Source organism: Carassius carassius, chromosome 29, assembly GCF_963082965.1.
Source record: "Carassius carassius chromosome 29, fCarCar2.1, whole genome shotgun sequence".
In the NCBI taxonomy this organism is placed as follows: Eukaryota; Metazoa; Chordata; class Actinopteri; order Cypriniformes; family Cyprinidae; genus Carassius; species Carassius carassius.
In genome coordinates, this window is record NC_081783.1 from 22512129 (window position 1) to 22529278 (window position 17150).

At 36.5% G+C, this 17150-nt stretch overlaps 1 protein-coding gene across 1 annotated transcript in view; it reads right to left on the bottom strand.

Annotated features, from left to right (window-relative positions):
• The window catches only part of LOC132109907 (testican-1-like), a 242044-nt gene that overhangs the window by 68017 nt on the left and 156877 nt on the right, over positions 1-17150 (bottom strand). The window contains exon 4 of the mRNA XM_059516359.1: positions 9109-9180. Within this exon, the coding sequence (XP_059372342.1) occupies positions 9109-9180 (72 nt within the window). The remainder of the gene's footprint in view (positions 1-9108; positions 9181-17150) is intronic.

The window sequence follows — 17150 nt, forward strand, 5'->3', positions numbered from 1 at the left end:
GGCGATGCAGCTGATGAAGCGGGCTTCACAGGCTGCTGTGTTGGCACCATCTTGGGACAATTGAATTTTCAGAAAGAAAGCAAATTTAGCAGAGCTGGAGCATTCTTGGAAAGAAGTGTCTGAAAGAAGAAGAAGAAGTCACATTGTCTGACCAGAGGGGGAGACCAGAGAGTCAAGGAAGGGGACTTATCCACATCCTTGATCTCTGTGAGGGTCAACCATAGGTGGCACTCAAGCACCACGAGCCTGGCCATGGATCTACTGATTGCCTGAGCTGTCATCTTAGGGGCATGTAAAGCCAGGTCGGTCATGCTGCATAGCTTTTTGAAAGTCGTAGAGTCCTGTCCAGTCTCTTCCAGTTTGGCCTGAAAGACCAGGAAGACCGTCATGGAGTGAAGCATAGAGGCCGCTTGTCCAGCAGATGAGTAGGCCCTTCCAGCGAGTGCTGAAGCAGTCTTGCATGGCTTAGACAGGTGGGCAACCTTTGCCTTCCAGCCGATGGCCGTGGGTGGGCAAAGATGCATATATATATATATATATATATATATATATATATATATATATATATATTATATATATATATAAATCAAATTCAAAACAAAAACTTTAAAAGTATCTCAATGACACTAAAATAATACAGGCTCTAGTAACTGTCTGAAATTTTGATTTCTGACAAACTGTCTAAATTCTTTTAATATTCTACATTAATTTAATAGTTATTTTATGTCAATAATTTATTTTTATTTTTATGGTTTTAGTATTTAACTACAACCCTTGTGTGTAACAGTGATTTCACAAAAAAATAGCCCTTGATCACTATAACACTGTAATCATCTTTTGCTTTATTGAAAGTCTGGGTGAGTTTGTTCCTCTTTCTCACTTTTGCTTGGAGCTAAACGTCTTTATCATGTTGTCTCTATGAACTGGGATTTTCTCAAGGTCAAGCACAATGTAATCCAGCTAAAAAAAGTGAGAGAAACAGAGAGAGAGAGAGAGAAAGAAAGAGAAAGAGAGCAAAATCTTGACATTTGAGGTCAAACATCGAGCTCGTCTTTAAAATCCTGTGTGAGTCCTTATACAGCCGTGACTCCATAAAGTACACACACTTGTGAGTGAGCGGGAAACAGGTTGCCATAGCAATCAATCAGAATTATACTGAAAACATCCAATCACATCCTAACAGGCTGCTAAACACACACACACACACACACACACACACACACACAGAAATAAATAAATACATAGCAGAGCAAAGCAAAGAATGTAACACTTAATTAAAATGTTCTGCCAGCCAATGATGAAAGAAACGCTCAATTAAATGGGTTACAGGTCACACATCTGACACCCTACACTCCCTAAGGTCACTTTTAATGTTGAGAAAAAGACTAAAAGATTAAAGTCGTGGGCAGACGTTTGATTAATTAATGCTCAGATGAGTGGCTGAAACGAGCTGTCAGTGAATTCAAGGCGGTTCCTGTGGTCTTAAAGAGACAGGGACCCATTTACAGCAGTGAGAGGTAAGAAATAATTCAAATATATGTCATTACTGGATGATTCCATGAAGTAAACTGCACAATCACAGCAAATCACAACATTTGATCTTTAAGTCTCTTATGCTCACCAAGGCTGCGTTTATTGATCAAAAATACAGTAAAAATTTAGAAATATTATTACATTTAAAAAAAACCTTTTACTATGTGAATGTATCTTAAAATGTAATTTATTCCTGTGATCAAAGCTAAATTTTCCACATCATTACTCCAGTCTTCAGTGTCACATGATCCTTCAGAAATTATTCTAATATGCTGATTTGCTGTTCAAGAAACATTTCTAATTATGATCAATGTAGAAAGTTCAAAAGAACAGAAAAATAAATATCGTAACATTATGAAATCAGAGATATATTGTATTTAAAAAAGTCTCTTTTCATTGCAGACTGCAGGGAAAGACAAATTCATCTGTCAGTAGGACAAAGTCAGATCAGACAGATGTCAGATTGGACAGGTTGTGATGCCCTCGTTCTCAAAAACTATCAACAAAATCACAGAGGAAAAAGTCAACATTAAAAATGGGTTCACAATGAGGATAAATAGTTTATGTGCTTTGTGCTGTGAATTATTGGCTCTGCTGTTAATTGCATTGAATCCCATTTCTATGTTTATGCAGTCAAATGGATGAGTATTTCTCATATTCAGCAGACTAATATAATATTTGTCCTAATGTTTGGCTGGTAAATCTCACTCTTGCTGTTTATGTATTTACTAAATTACCAATTCTGCTATTACGCTCTGTTATATTCGTAATTTTGCATTTTGATGGGGTATGCAGTTTATGGTAATATTATGCAATGTACTAAAATAACTGTGAAATGCAGAGACCTAAAAAATATATGTACATCATGTTAAGGAATTTTTTGTTTACTTTTACCTGCTACACTTTCACTTAGTTAAATGAAGTAATAAACACAACAGAAACAAGTGGCAATATTGGATAAATGGTTATGAGAGTAAATACGTGAGCGAATTTATCCAAATTCTAAATGGATTATACCCTAGAAAGAAAGAAAGAAGGAAAGAAAGAAAGAAAGAAAGAAAGAAAGAAAGAAAGAAAGAAAGAAAGAAAAATTATATTCCAGTTCTTCAAAATGCATAGAAGGATTCAGTGTGTTTTAATCTTATTTTGTTAATTTTGTTAAGTAATTAAGTGAAACTTTTTTGTCTAGTCCTATTTATTTGATTTTGTTCTCTGAAGTTCTGCAGGTGCGTGATAATTTGACGTTGTGAATCGAGGTTCTGTTATTTCTCTGTTGATCTGTATCCATTCTATTTTATTTATTTCTAATTTAATATTCTAACCTAATCAGTTAGTTAATTTTTGGATAACAAGCTGTGGTTTTTGGTCAGGAAAATTAACCAAAATGAGCATCCTTTATAATAAACAGTGTTGGTACTGTGTACATAAAAAGACATACATAAAGTGAATAATGTAACTACATAAGTAATTTGTAGCTACATCTTTGTACACAGAATCGTGAGAAATAAATTTCGGAATTGCAAAACATAATCTTACAATTTTGAGAAGAAAATTCAGAATTGTGAGATATAAGCTCGGAATTGTGAGAAAAAGTCTGAATTTTGAAATAAAAGGGAATAACCTTTTTTATTATTATTATTCCATAGTGGAAACGCGATTTCATAGCTTCTCCATCATTTTCTATGTAAACATGCGCTAGATGCTTGTCTTGAATCTTTTGCAGGCTCTCATGCGTGGCACTGCATTTTAAAGTGCACCTATTATGCTATTTGTAAGGTTCATATTTTGGTTTCGGGAATCCCCAACAACAGGTCTACATGCATTACAAGGTCAAAAAAAAAAACCTTTATTTTCTCATAATATGCATTTAAATTGACCTAATTTCTCAGTGACTCTTAAACGGTTAGCATTATATGTAGTTATTGCAGTTATATCATTATACACAGTTATCGGGTATATGTTCCCATTAGTTTCATACAAAACAAACAAAACTGTGTTTGTTTTAGTACATCCCCATGTTGTGTGTGTGAAGCACAGTCACAGTGCACTGAGGGTGTTTAGAAACTCAGACAGGATGAGCAAGAGCGCGATGCAGAGGAGAAAAGAGGTAGAGAGGAGAAAAGGTTAGTGGAGGACAGTGTTTGTGTGTGTGTGTGTGTGTGTGTGTGCGTGTGTTGCGGACAGCGCTCAAAAAGACTCCAAACACCACAGAAGAATCCAGCACGCCCTCAACTGCCCAAGAGACGTGGATTAGCTCTTCCTGATTATCTGCTCTGTCACACTCTCGTCATCCCTCACTCTCTCAAAACACAAACACAATGGCATTATCATTTTAACTGCATGAAAGAAAAGAAGAGAGCACAAATATGAGACAGTCATGTTGATATGCAGGCCAACAAGCACCACTGCGAGTGAGATATTGCTGAACAATTCAATAAAGATGAAGTTAAACTGAGTAATTTAGCAATATAGGGTAGTAGTTCCAAACAAATCCACAACAGCACTAACTGAAGAACAGAACGGTGTTCTCAATGAATTACCGTTTTTGAATTAATCGTTTCATCAGTTCTAGTTGTGATTGAACGATTTGGTCATATGGATGATTCAGTGACACGCTTGTTTTGTCCTTGAATGAATTAGTTCAGTTAATGATAGACACAAATCAGTCGAGTGACCAATTCAGTGACTTACACTACACTATTGGTGAGCAGAAGAGAATTCTTAAAAAAAAGAAAAAAAAAAACCCATTGAAAAACCTTTGACTGGTAATGTATTTGTTTTGATTAGTGTATATAATGGATGCTTTTGAAAGAATAGGCTTAATGAATGCTTAAATGACCCATTCAACTTTTTCTTTTCTGAATGAATATATTTTTTGAGCCAATTACTTGAATGAATATCAACTACAGCCATTTGTCGCCCATTTGTCGTCATAATTATGTAACTTACAGAAATAGTAACTAAAAAATTAAATTGTATGGTAAATTCATAAGCTAATTGATAAAAGATACATATTAATACATATTAAATATGTATATATTTTTATATACAAATGGTATATAAAGGCGTAGCAACAATGTGAATAAAACTGACTAATGATTATTAATTATGAGATGTATATTAATTGTGTAGTGTTTTCAGTGTTGTGGGGGAATGTTACATTGTTGTGTTACTCCTAACAATAAACACCACTAATTATCTAACATTGTTACCTTAGATGTAAGAAAGTTGTTTGGTTTTGTTTGATGTGTCATTACTGCTCTTTTGTTGTTGTGGCTGTGAGGGCGAGTCTCTCTGCTGTCAGAGGGCAGTTTCTCACAGCGACGGATCTCAGCAAAAACGACATATTAGGGCCACTGCAGCTCCGCTCAGAGCGTCTGTTTTCACTCTCTCTTTCTTCACAAGAGGACGAAAGGGGATCTTGTCTTTGTGATGAATTGCGGTGGGAATTACTGCGGTAAAAAAACACTTGTCTCTTTCATCCGCTGTTCTCTCCTCTCGGCACGTCAGCTCTAATTGGGGCGGTGACGGAGGCAAGTCGCCATCCACAGCCCAGTTTCCTTTCCAGCATTTCACTGACAAAGGACAATTCTGCAGCCGCAAGCCATCCTGGCTGAAAATGCACGGTCCGTCCCCGAAGACTTTGATACCTGTCCTGCAGCCATATTGGCCCAGTCGCAGCTGTACATCCCAGCTGGCTTTCATCGCATCCCGGTGGCCATTTTGGCTCAGACATGACGAAGTACTGCCTAAAATGCTGGAAAAACAGCTCGCGTTCATGTTAGCTCATCTGTTGCTGTTCATTTGCAGAGGAGTGCAGATGAAACCGCTTTGGCCCATGGCATTACGATTTATCTCATTTTTGCTCTAAAAACAAACACTCACTCACCAGGCTTCCTCTTCCTCAGGTCAGACCCTTCACACTAGACCAGAGTCTGTTCAGTTGTTGTGATTCAGTTTGCATGACATGCAATACATCTACGAGACAATAATGCATTTTTCATTGCTTTCTCTTGTAATCTGAGCTTGTTAGTTTTCGGTGGTAAAACCATTGTGACAATAAACATCAAAAAGTAAAGCACTTAGTCTTTGCTCTGGCATTCAGAATACTGTATGTGTGTTACCCAAATAAAATAATGACTAAAAGTAACGTTAAGTCTTTGAGAACGTATTTCTCAAGACAGGTGGTGCATTAGACCAGGGGCTCATCTCCTGTTTCCAAAATATGGCGTTATTTTATGGTGTTATTTCCATGTCAAATGTCGAGAGCGCATTATTGTAGCGCGAAAGTACATTAATATAATGCGTGAGCACGATTCTCTCTGCTCACGCGTGGAATATAATGTGCGGAGCGCGAATCTCTCTGCTCGGGCAGGAACTGGGCGCGCGCTCTCAGATACACGTTGCTCTTGTAAGAATTTTCTCTGGGCTCGCTCAGAGATTATGCCTTCACTTAAAACGTGTTCATACACATTTACTTTAAGCGAAGAGGAGATTCGCGATTGCACTCAACACGTTTTAAGTGCAGGCATACTCTCTGAGCGTTAACGCCGATAACGGCCCACCACTAGTTAATACATTAACTAATGTTAACATTGTAAAGTGTTACCATAACTTCAATATTATAAAAAGTTCATTGAGTTTAATTTAACTGTTTGTCTACAAATCAGTTAATTTTAACCTTAATAATGTAATAACAACTGTTATTGTATATTTTACAGCATTAGTTTAAATTTTTTTTTTTCCTTGAGAAAATTTGGCATGTACTGTACCTGATGTACAGGTGCATCAAAAAAAAATAGAATATCATGGAAAAGGTTTTTATTTTTGTAATGTAATTTTAAAAAAGCTAAATATTTTAGATTCATTGCACACAAACTGAAATAAGAGGGTTTTTTTATTCTGATGGTTACGACTTACAGCTGAGGGAAATGAAAAATCCAGTATCTAAAAAAAAAATTTAAAAAAAGATTATTCCAATTTAAGCTTGATTATTTTGATTAATTTTGAGTATAGAAACTGGGTACTTCTTGGGCAAGTTTAAAACATTCAACCATAGTTATGGGGAAGACAGTCATCAACACCCTCCACAAGGAGGGTACGCAACAGAAGGTCATTGCTGAAAGAGCTGGCTGTTCACAGAGTTCTGTATCAAAATTGTTCATAGAAAGTTGACTGGAAGGGAAAAGTGTGGTAGGAAAAGGTGCACAAGAACTTGAGAGAGCTTCACAAGGAGTGGACTGAAGCTGGAGTCAGCGCATCAAGAGTCACCACACTCAAATGTCTTCAGGAAAAGGGCTACAGCTGTCACATTCCTAGAACCAAGCCACTCTTGAACCAGAAAAAACATCAGAAGCATTTCACCTGGGTTAAGGAGAAAAAGAACTAGACTGTTGCACAGTGGTCCACAGTCCTCTTTTCAGATGAAAGTAAATTTAGCATTTCATTTGGAAATCAAAGTCTTGAGACTGGAGGAAGACTGGAGAGGCACAGAAGTTTCCGAAGGCAGTGATGATTTGGGTGCCGTGACATCTGCTTGTGTTAGTCCATTGTGTTTTATCAAGTCCAAAGTCAATGCAGTCATCTACCAGGACATTTTGGAGCACTTTATGCTTCCATCTGCTGACAAGCTTTATGGAGATGCTGATTTCCTTTTCCATCAGGACTTTAGCACCTGCCCACAGTGACAAAACCACTTCCAAGTGGTTTAATGACCATGATATTACTGTGCCTGATTGGCCAGCCAACTCACCTGACCTGAACCTCACAGAGAATCTATGGGGTATTGTGGGAATGAAGATAAGTAATATCTGACAAACAACACAGAGGAGCTGAAGGCCGCTATCAAAGCAACCTGGTCTTCAATAATGCCTCAGCAGTTCCACAGGCTGTTCTGTACTGCACTGAAGCAGTAATTCATGCAAAAGGATCCCCAACAAAGTATTGTGTGCATAATTAAACCTGCTTTGGAGATCTTGAACATTTCTGTTTTGTCACAACCATCAAAATTAAAACAAAAAACTCAAAATATTTAATATTTGTATATTTCAGTTTTTGCGCAATGAATCTAAAATATAACAAAGTTTGCTTTTTTTAATTAATTTACAAAATATAAAGAACTTTTCCATAATATTCTAATTTTTTATGGGCATAATAACTGAAATCGAATCGAATCTCAGGATTGTGAGGCAGAATCTAATCGAATCGTGAAATGTGAGTCAAAACCCAGCCCTGGTAAGTATCTGCTATACTGTTATAAAGTTCTCATTGATTTACATTACAATCAGTATTTCATACTTTTTGTCCATATAAATACCAGCACCTGCTGTAAATTTCATATTTGTGCTCAGTTTGGGCCTCTTAATAAAAAAAAATTAGCTGTTTTTCCTCCATTAAATCAGACAATGCAAGAGCCGTCAGGATGGTCTGTTCGCTCACTGACTCCAGCCGTTTGCCTCCCCGCGGCTTAATTAGATGAAGTGCCAGAGGCCACTCCGGCTCCTCAGCTTTAGTGTGCCAGTGCAGATTCTGCCGTTGTGGCTCAAACGCTGCAAGACACGCTACGGCTGCCCGCTGGACACGAGGGGGTCAGACGACTCGGACAGGCTCGTTTTAATTCAAATCCCACTTATTCTCTCTCTCTCTCTGAGGAATCCGGGTCAAGTGTCTAATCACAGAGACGCAGAGCCACTTCAGATGGGACTGTGAACTCTGACCCCTGGGGGTTAAAGCTCACCTCCCTCACCTCTATAGCAGAGTGGCCCAATTACTGTCAGACTCACTGTTGCTGTGGCAACCAGGACAGAAACCACAAGAGTTGAAGAATTATGCTGCCATGTGAAACACAGGAGAGAGACTGTGAGGGCACAGGGGTCACAGGGTCAAAGGTCAAGCAATCATCTTCTTGTGAATTTGGAATCTGGTTTTTTACTGTTTGTTTATTTTCTATATATGTGCTATAATATTTATAATAACTAATAATGTTTACTGCATGGACTTTTAATTATTGGTCAGTTGCAACCATTTCATTCCCTTTTTTTTTTTTTTTTTTTTTAAGAAGTTGTTCAAGGACATATTAAGTTGATCCTATGTGATGGACTGTGAATTTCTAATGCTACAAAAGATATATATTTCAAACAAATGCGGTTCTTTTGAACTTTCTATTCATCAGAGAATCCTGAAAAATAAAATGAACCACGGTTTCCACAAAATATGAAGCTGCATAACTGTTTTCAACACTGATAATGATAAATATTCTTAAGCAGAAAATTTGCATATACATGATTTCTGAAGGATCATGTGGCACTGAAGACTGGAGTAATGATGCTGAAAATTCAGCTTTGATCACAGGAATAAATTATATTTTAAAATATATTAAAATAGAAAACAGTTATTTTAAATTGTAATAGGTATTCACATTTTTACTGTATTTTATATAGTTTTTTTATTCTATAAATAGATAGATAGATAGATAGATAGATAGATAGATAGATAGATAGATAGATAGATAGATAGATAGATAGATAGATAGATAGATAGATAGATAGATAGATAGATAGATAGATGTTCACTCACCATCAGTAGTTCTGCTCTTGGTATGTGAGTGTGATTTAGGTTTCAGTTCTGATCGTGGGTTCGACTCGCTCTCTGTAAGAAACAAACACTATCACTGTTACATATGCATTTATCTCAGGAATAAATATCCTTTATTTTTCTGCAACAACAGTTAGAGTCGGCTGATTGTATTTCACCGCTCTGTGTGCTTTTTTAATAATATATAACGGAAGTGCAATTCACAAATAGATAAATACATTTTTACTTTGAAAAGCCAAAAGTGAACGTACATTTCTGTTCAAAGCTGTTTAAAGCATTCATTCTGTTTTATTTCTTTTTCAGCTTTATTTATGACACAGAAAGTTTGTGGAGCCTGACACGCTCTCAGTCTTTCTCTCTGTCTGTGTCACCAGGGAATAAAACGCCAAATCAATTCACAGCCCAGTGTGTAGAAGTGTGTGTGTGTGTGTGTGTGTGTTGTGTCTCTATTCATTGTGGGAACAATGTTTTTTTGTATTTTTTCATCCTTTGTACATTTCTTTCATTTTTATCCTTTCCCTTCATTCATTCTGTCCATCTCTGTGAACACAGGGTCAAACAGAGAACAAATAACTGGCCACTATCAGAAACACCACCAAAATAAAACCTCAAACCAATTTCCTGCATGTTTGCTCTCTGATCTTCCCCTGAGGCAATGTGTGTGTGTGTGTGTGTGTGTGTGTGTGTGTGTGTGCATCTGTGTCTTTTTAACAGTGAGACAGCTAAAATGAGAAACACTGTTTGCGTATAGCCTGAGGACAGACATATCACAAATGAGATCTCTTTAAAATCTCAATTGTCTCTACTGGAAAGCAGAGAGATTAAACCGAGTGTTTTACATACGTCTCAGATGTTTCTCTAGGCATCAGTAATCGGAGAAATCCCAAACTAGATTTATTAAATAACCAAAATCTGCAATCAAGTCAAAAATCATAATACCATGTCTCAAACGTTCCTCATCAAATGATCTGGAGGAATGGGAATTGATTCCAAAAAAGTGGATTTTGAGTTGTTGGAAACCGAAAATCGGTTCAATCGATTCTATCAAAGAAAATCGATATCCCGTTTTAGTTCAATAGAGATAATTATGAATTTGTCTCTTAGTTGTTTTTGACATTCTAGTTCATTTCAGTGAATAGGTTAAAAACTTTTTAATTTTCTTTTTAAAAATTAACATCGTCACATACATATTCCTTACAATTCACAGTCATGGTAGGTCACACTGTAATATTCAAATAAGCCATGTTTGTAATCGCAAACCTATTACCTTTCATTCACTTAAAGGCCGTGTTGCAGGTTAACCACCACTTTCGATTAATTGGTACATAAATCACTCAAGATATGCATATCATTTTTTAAATGTTTCAAAAATGGTCTTAAAGACCAGTTTTTTACGTTTTTGGTATTAATGTTTTTTTTACACGACTCGGTGATGACATCACGTTGGGGAGAAGTGGAGGAAAGGTAGCCTCAGCCTATTATGATGCCGCGTTCCAGGCAACCCGTGTTTTTGCAACCTTAAAGCCATGAAAGTGCACTGAAACGGCAGTCAAACCCTTGACTTCCCACCCGTGAACTCGTACTAGATCGATGTACTCCGAGTTCCGACAAAACACAGGATGCAAAACAACAATGACAGCCCCTACGGATAATACTGCCTACGGACGCAGTGTTTATGCAAGTGGTACACGTTGAAAAAACGATTTTAGGTCAATGTAACATTGCAATAAAATAAATAATCTAGCCACAATTCCTTGCGCTCAGAAAGTTTGGTGTAACTTGCCTCTAACGGTACAAAGTCATTAGTTGTGGTATGAAATAGTGATTACGAGCTCAAAAACCTACCTGGAACGCAGTATCAAAACTAACGTTATAGCGACTGACTGGGATGAGGAAGAGGTGGCAAGAGCTAACATGTATGATGGCCCGCAGCCGTGTAATTTCGAACCAGCCAGATGTGAGAGGGCAAATGAGGAATTGCCAAGAATTGATGTCCGTTAAAGCTTATTAAATGCATGGTCGGAGGAGAATGAGTGGAGAGTTGGTGAAGTATCCTGGTGAATTACTATCATTTAGCAACGCAGCAATGACCACTGGAGCTAGTCTACGAGCAGCAGTGCACAATAACAACACATATATTTTTTACTGTCATTGAATAGCACAGAGTGAAAAATCAACGTTTTCTTTTTTATCTATCGCTGTAAGATAGTACCTACTTTTTCATATTATATTCCGTTTTGTGAAACCCAACAACATAAAATACAATGGATAACAGTTTAAATGTTTTTTTACCAACAAGCAAATTGCACAAATTCGTTGAAAAATTAACCCTGCAACACGGCCTTTAAGTTAATGAGTTACTAAATATTTTACTATTTTAACTTGAGTTTGACAGCGAAACCTAAAACACGTGTGGCGGACACACACTTCTGCTCTTCTTCAATTTCACTCTGTCCGTTTCTCAGATTTTCTGTCCTGATTGATTTTGTGGTCTGTTTCCAGCGGTTGCTGTGCACGCTGTTTGTTTTCAAGAGTCTCTCTTGCAAATTGATACACTGAAACAAGACAATGAATTCCACAAGAAACTGACCAACCAGCTCACACATACCTACACACACAGACACACACACACACAGCCTTCCTTCTGTATCCTGGTGTCAGATTCATCAGGAATTTTGTCATTTTGTCTTTTTACTCACTAGACTAAGCTTCAACTGAAACTTAAGCGTCTTGATCACATAATAGATGTTAACAGATGTCTCCCTCTCTCAAACTCACACACACACACACACACACACACACACACACACACACACACAAAGAACCTACAAAATAAAATGTAAAAATTCAGACTAAAATCTATATAAAATAACTACACTACAAAAGTCCTAAAACTAACACTGTGCAGTACTGCATAGCATTATTTAACATAGTTAAAACTACTTTAAACTATTTAAAATGGTTCTTGTTTTATTTAAAAAGGCAAGCAAAATAAATGGAAATCTAGATAAACAAACCGTCCCTGGTGTGTGTTTGAGATTTTACTTTGATGTTGTTAATCAGCATTCACTAGAGTGTTTGTCATGCAAACACAAAAACACAGTGTTTGAATATGAATTCCTTATTACAGCGATCACTAAAGCAAAAGCCAGACTCCACGTCAACAGATATGATGGATGTTTTCATGAAAAGCTGTCAGGATGCAGCTCTCATCTTCAGACAGACAGACTAAAGAAAATGCAGGACTGCAGCTGAGACCCGCTGAATTTATCCATTCAATCAAACCACAGACATTTTATCAAATTCACCATCTAAACAGCATCTGCAGTCTGAACTGAGCCGAACAACAGCCGCGTTAAACAGGCCACCTGTCTGAGCACAGTCATTTATGTTTATCAGTAGTTTTGAATCAGACTGTATGTGTGTTTATTTTATTTCAAGTCACTAAATAGAACTTATTCCTATTTATTCTAACAAAATGGATTTTAATTTGGGCCACTACAAAATATCCACTTCGTTGTTTTGTTTTAATTTTATTACAACTTTTACCACAACTTTATTTTTATTTTATTTTATTGAAAAAAAAAAAAAAAAACATTTGAAAATATAAAATTTTAACTAAACTAAACATGAGCATCTGTTAAGTATTCTTGCACTGAAGTCCATAACCATGCAATTGCAAACATCAATTATTAATATCAGCTAATGTTTTTGGAAATACTTAAGTTGGGTATTAAAAAACTACAGAACAGAAGTTACATTAATTGATCTGGATTTAAAACCTTTTAATTATACTTCCTAAAATGCAAATATGTATTATAATATTCAAATCATAAGGAGCATATCATGAATGCAAACTCTTCTGCATCTGACCTCTAAAGAAAGTTGAAGCACAATCTCACAAAGCAGTTAATTATCGCTACCCAGTTAATTACAGCAAGAGGAATACAGTTGAAAAATCCATTCATTCAAGAACATTTCTGCATTCAACGGCACATGCCGATGTGTGTCGAGCATCACAATCAATGATTGGCCCTCAGAGACCAATCAGGAGCAGCCAGATTGAGAGAAAGGCCAATCAGAATTTCTATTATTGATCATCAGCCGGCAACAAACTCCAAAACGCATTTGGCCAATTACCTGCCTTTCTATTTACCATAACGAAGAAATCGAGAAAGTGAGAGGGATGAATGGAGCAGGGCTAATTAGTGCCAGCTGATTGGTCAAGAGGTGTAAGACCCCATGACCAATCACTTCTTTTTCTTTCTCTTTGACACACAATCGGTTTCAGAGTTAACTTTCTGCTACATCTGCCAATGCTGAATGAACTCAGAAAATGGCATAAGTGACGCAAGTCTCTGCTGCTCACCAAGGGTGTATTTGTTTGATTATAAAAACAGTATAATTATGAAATATTATTACAACTTCAATTAACTGTTTTCTATGTGAATATATTTTAAAATGTAATTTATTCCTGTGATGCAAAGCTGAATTTTCAGCATCATTACTCCAGTCTTCAGTGTCTCATGATCCTTTAGAAATCATTCTAATATGCTGATATGCTGCTCAGGAAACATTTCTGATTATTATCAGTGTTTAACAGAATTGTACTGCTTCATATTTTTGTGGGGGGATATATATATATATATATATATATATATATATATATATATATATATATATATATATACAGTACAGACCAAAGGTTCAGACACACCCTCTCATTCAAAGAGTTTTCTTTATTTTCATGACTATGAAAATTGTAGAGTCACACTGAAGGCATCAAGGGCTATTTGACCAAGAAGGAGAGTGATGGGGTGCTGCGGCAGATGACCTGGCCTCCACAGTCACCGGACCTGAACACAATCGAGATGGTTTAGGGATGAGCTGGACCGCAGACAGAAGGCAAAAGGTCCAACAAGTGCTAAGCATCTCTCGGGGAACTCCTTCAAGACTGTTGGAAGACCATTTCAGGTGACTACCTCTTGAAGCTCATCAAGAGAATGCCAAGAGTGTGCAAAGCAGTAATCAAAGCAAAAGGTGGCTACTTTGAAGAACCTAGAATATGACATATTTTCAGTTGTTTCACACTTTTTTGTTATGTTTATAATTCCATATATAATTCCACATGTGTTAATTCAGTTTTATTTGTTCAAGCCAATTTTAACTTGCATTTGGAAGTTACCGGCTCCAGCCTCTGACTTGATTCCCAGTAAAGCTTGCGATAGGAGCCGTCCTCACACAGGTCAGATCTGACTGCACTTTGATATCGAGAACACAGCATTTTTATGTGTCCAATCCTCACATGACAGAACTTCAAACTCTTTCTGTGACTTTCATTTACGATGAGGCTTGCGGCAAGCGCAATGAACCTTACAAAGATTTGCTGTGGTTCATATTTTTCCTGCCATGTCTTATGTAGATAACGTCTTTGTGCTCGTGTGACGGTCCCACGTGGGATTTGTTCTGCATAGTGAATCTAGGCCAAGACGCGGGCCATACAAGAGCAGACGGTACAGCACTAATGATGAGAGGAACGGATCACTGCTGGCTGATGCTCGGGTTTCACCAGTTCTGTCGTCTCATCTCTCTGTTTCTGATGAAGAAATAAACCTTGCAAATACATTTTTAACAGCATAATAAAATCATAATGTCATCCTCATTCTGGCCTGTCACCTATTTTCTCTTTGTCTTTCTGCTCGTTTCTGCATTTTATGGTGTTTCACATTTGGTTGAATGTGAAAACTAAAGTGCCTCAGTGCCACTACATATAAAAAAAAAATATATATATATAAAATAAAATAAATAGTAACAGCAGCATAGAACATGTAGATTAATATTTAAACAAGTTAAACAAGCAGATAAATAAAATATTATAAAATAAAACGGAAAAGCAGCATTTAATAAAAAAAAGAACACAAATAATATATTTAATTAAAATTAATATGTTAAAAATAATAATCTTTTTTTTTTTTTATGAATACAAAATTTAAGTAAAAATGTATGCATAAATAAATAAACCAGACTCCAAGTGAATAATCATGACTATTTTATAGGGTGAAGATCAAAACATACAGTTTGTACTGAAATCATCCTTACAAACACACAAAACTCTGTTTAGCGTTTATCAAACACTCATCCCACAACTTTCAGTGAAGTTTGCCAGAAACCTACTTGTATTTGCCCTCTTTCTTTTCTCTTTTTTTTTTTGTGTGCCAGTTAAACGGAGCTGGTCCCCAGCTCCAGATAAAGCTGTATTGTCCCTGTGCATAAATTGCAGGCAGTTTAAAGGGCAGATTGTTGTGTTGCCATCCCTGTGTGCCACGTTTGCTGCCACTGCAGTTTGGCTCTGAAACGCTGACTCAACACCAAGACCATACAAATGCAAATGAAGCATTCAGAGAGAATTTCCCCATAACGAGGCTGTAATGAGGCCTGCACACGCAATTAAATTCACTGAGAATGCATGCCATGCCACAATAACAGATTACAGCAAAGACAATGTTGCACTCGCACGCACACACACACAGCAAAACACACACGTTATTCTCTGAGCTCCTTAAATCTCTTGTCATGTCTGTAATGGACATGATCATAACCCTCATTTCTCTTTAAAGTGAATAATTACAGGCTGAGGCTAATTAAATTAGTCAGGCTCAGCCACACTGCTTACACGGTCAGAGAGAGTTTAACCGCGATGTGTGTGTGTGTGTCACAGCGTGAGTGTGTTTCCAGAAGTGCACCATGGGAGGCTGTTTATGAGAAAGAGAGAGAGATGAGGCTCTAAATTGTTTGTCTCTCTTGTCTAATGAAAATTCAGCAGAAGTGAATCGATAAACTGTGATTTAGGAGATCAACGTGGAAACTATGGTATTCATAAGTTTTGAACAGATACTAGGGATGACACAGAATTGAAAATTCTTGTCCGAAGCTGCACACAATGAAACACTGGGCCGAAGGCTAAAAACCGAACACATTCCACTCCCAAGTAGGCCTATTTGTTTTTTTCTGTTTTTCTTTTACCATTGCATTAATTAAATTACCAAAATGTTCTTTTTACAGTTTTGTCCTGCTTTTCAAATAAGGAATCAATTACAAAAAAAAAATATTTACTTAACACTGAACATTTCTTTTAACATTCTAGAAGAAATTATACCAACAAAGCATGATTTAACCCTTTCACGCATAGTGGTCACTACATTGGACAGCTATTAAAAAAGCATTTTCTTGAATTTGCACGGGTTTTTATGGCAAAGTTGCACATCAATCTCTTAATTGGACCCTGGTGCATCATCCTATAAATTGCAACCAAGTGGCAAGCCTTTGTGTTTCGATTTTTCCCCCTCCAAACCAAGATGGCCAAGGGTCAGTCAGACATGCCAAGTTGCTCCAGAATATCCACCCATTCCTTCTATCCTAGGAAACTCTTGTAGGTAAAAAATATTGCAGCATAAAGCAATATCTAATGAGTCATATCACAGTAAAATTTTCCAAGTTTTGATTTTAGATTTAGAGAAAACTCTGATTAATCACATGTCCACTGTAGTGGACGTCATGCATGCAATGGCTATATTTCAGCTACAATTCATAATTATAATGTGAATATTGTTTTTGAAATTTAAAACTTAAAAACTTAATATGCATTGACTTGTAATCATGTGATTACATAATGTATGACACTTGTAATGCATTACTTGTTAGATCAAAAAGTAATCTGATTTTATAATGCATGTTATTATTGTAATGCGTTTTTTTACTAATAACATCAAAAAGTAATCTGATTACGTAATGCATGTTACTTTTAATGCGTTTCTTTACTCATAACATCAAAAAGTAATCGGATTACATAATGCATGTTACTTGTAATGCGTTTCTTTACTCGTTACATCAAAAAGTAATCTGATTAGGTAATGCACATTACTTGTAGTTAATTACTTGTTAGATCAAAAAGTAATCTGATTAGGTAATGCACATTACTTGTAGTTAATTACTTGTTAGATCAAAAAGTAATCTGATTAGGTAAT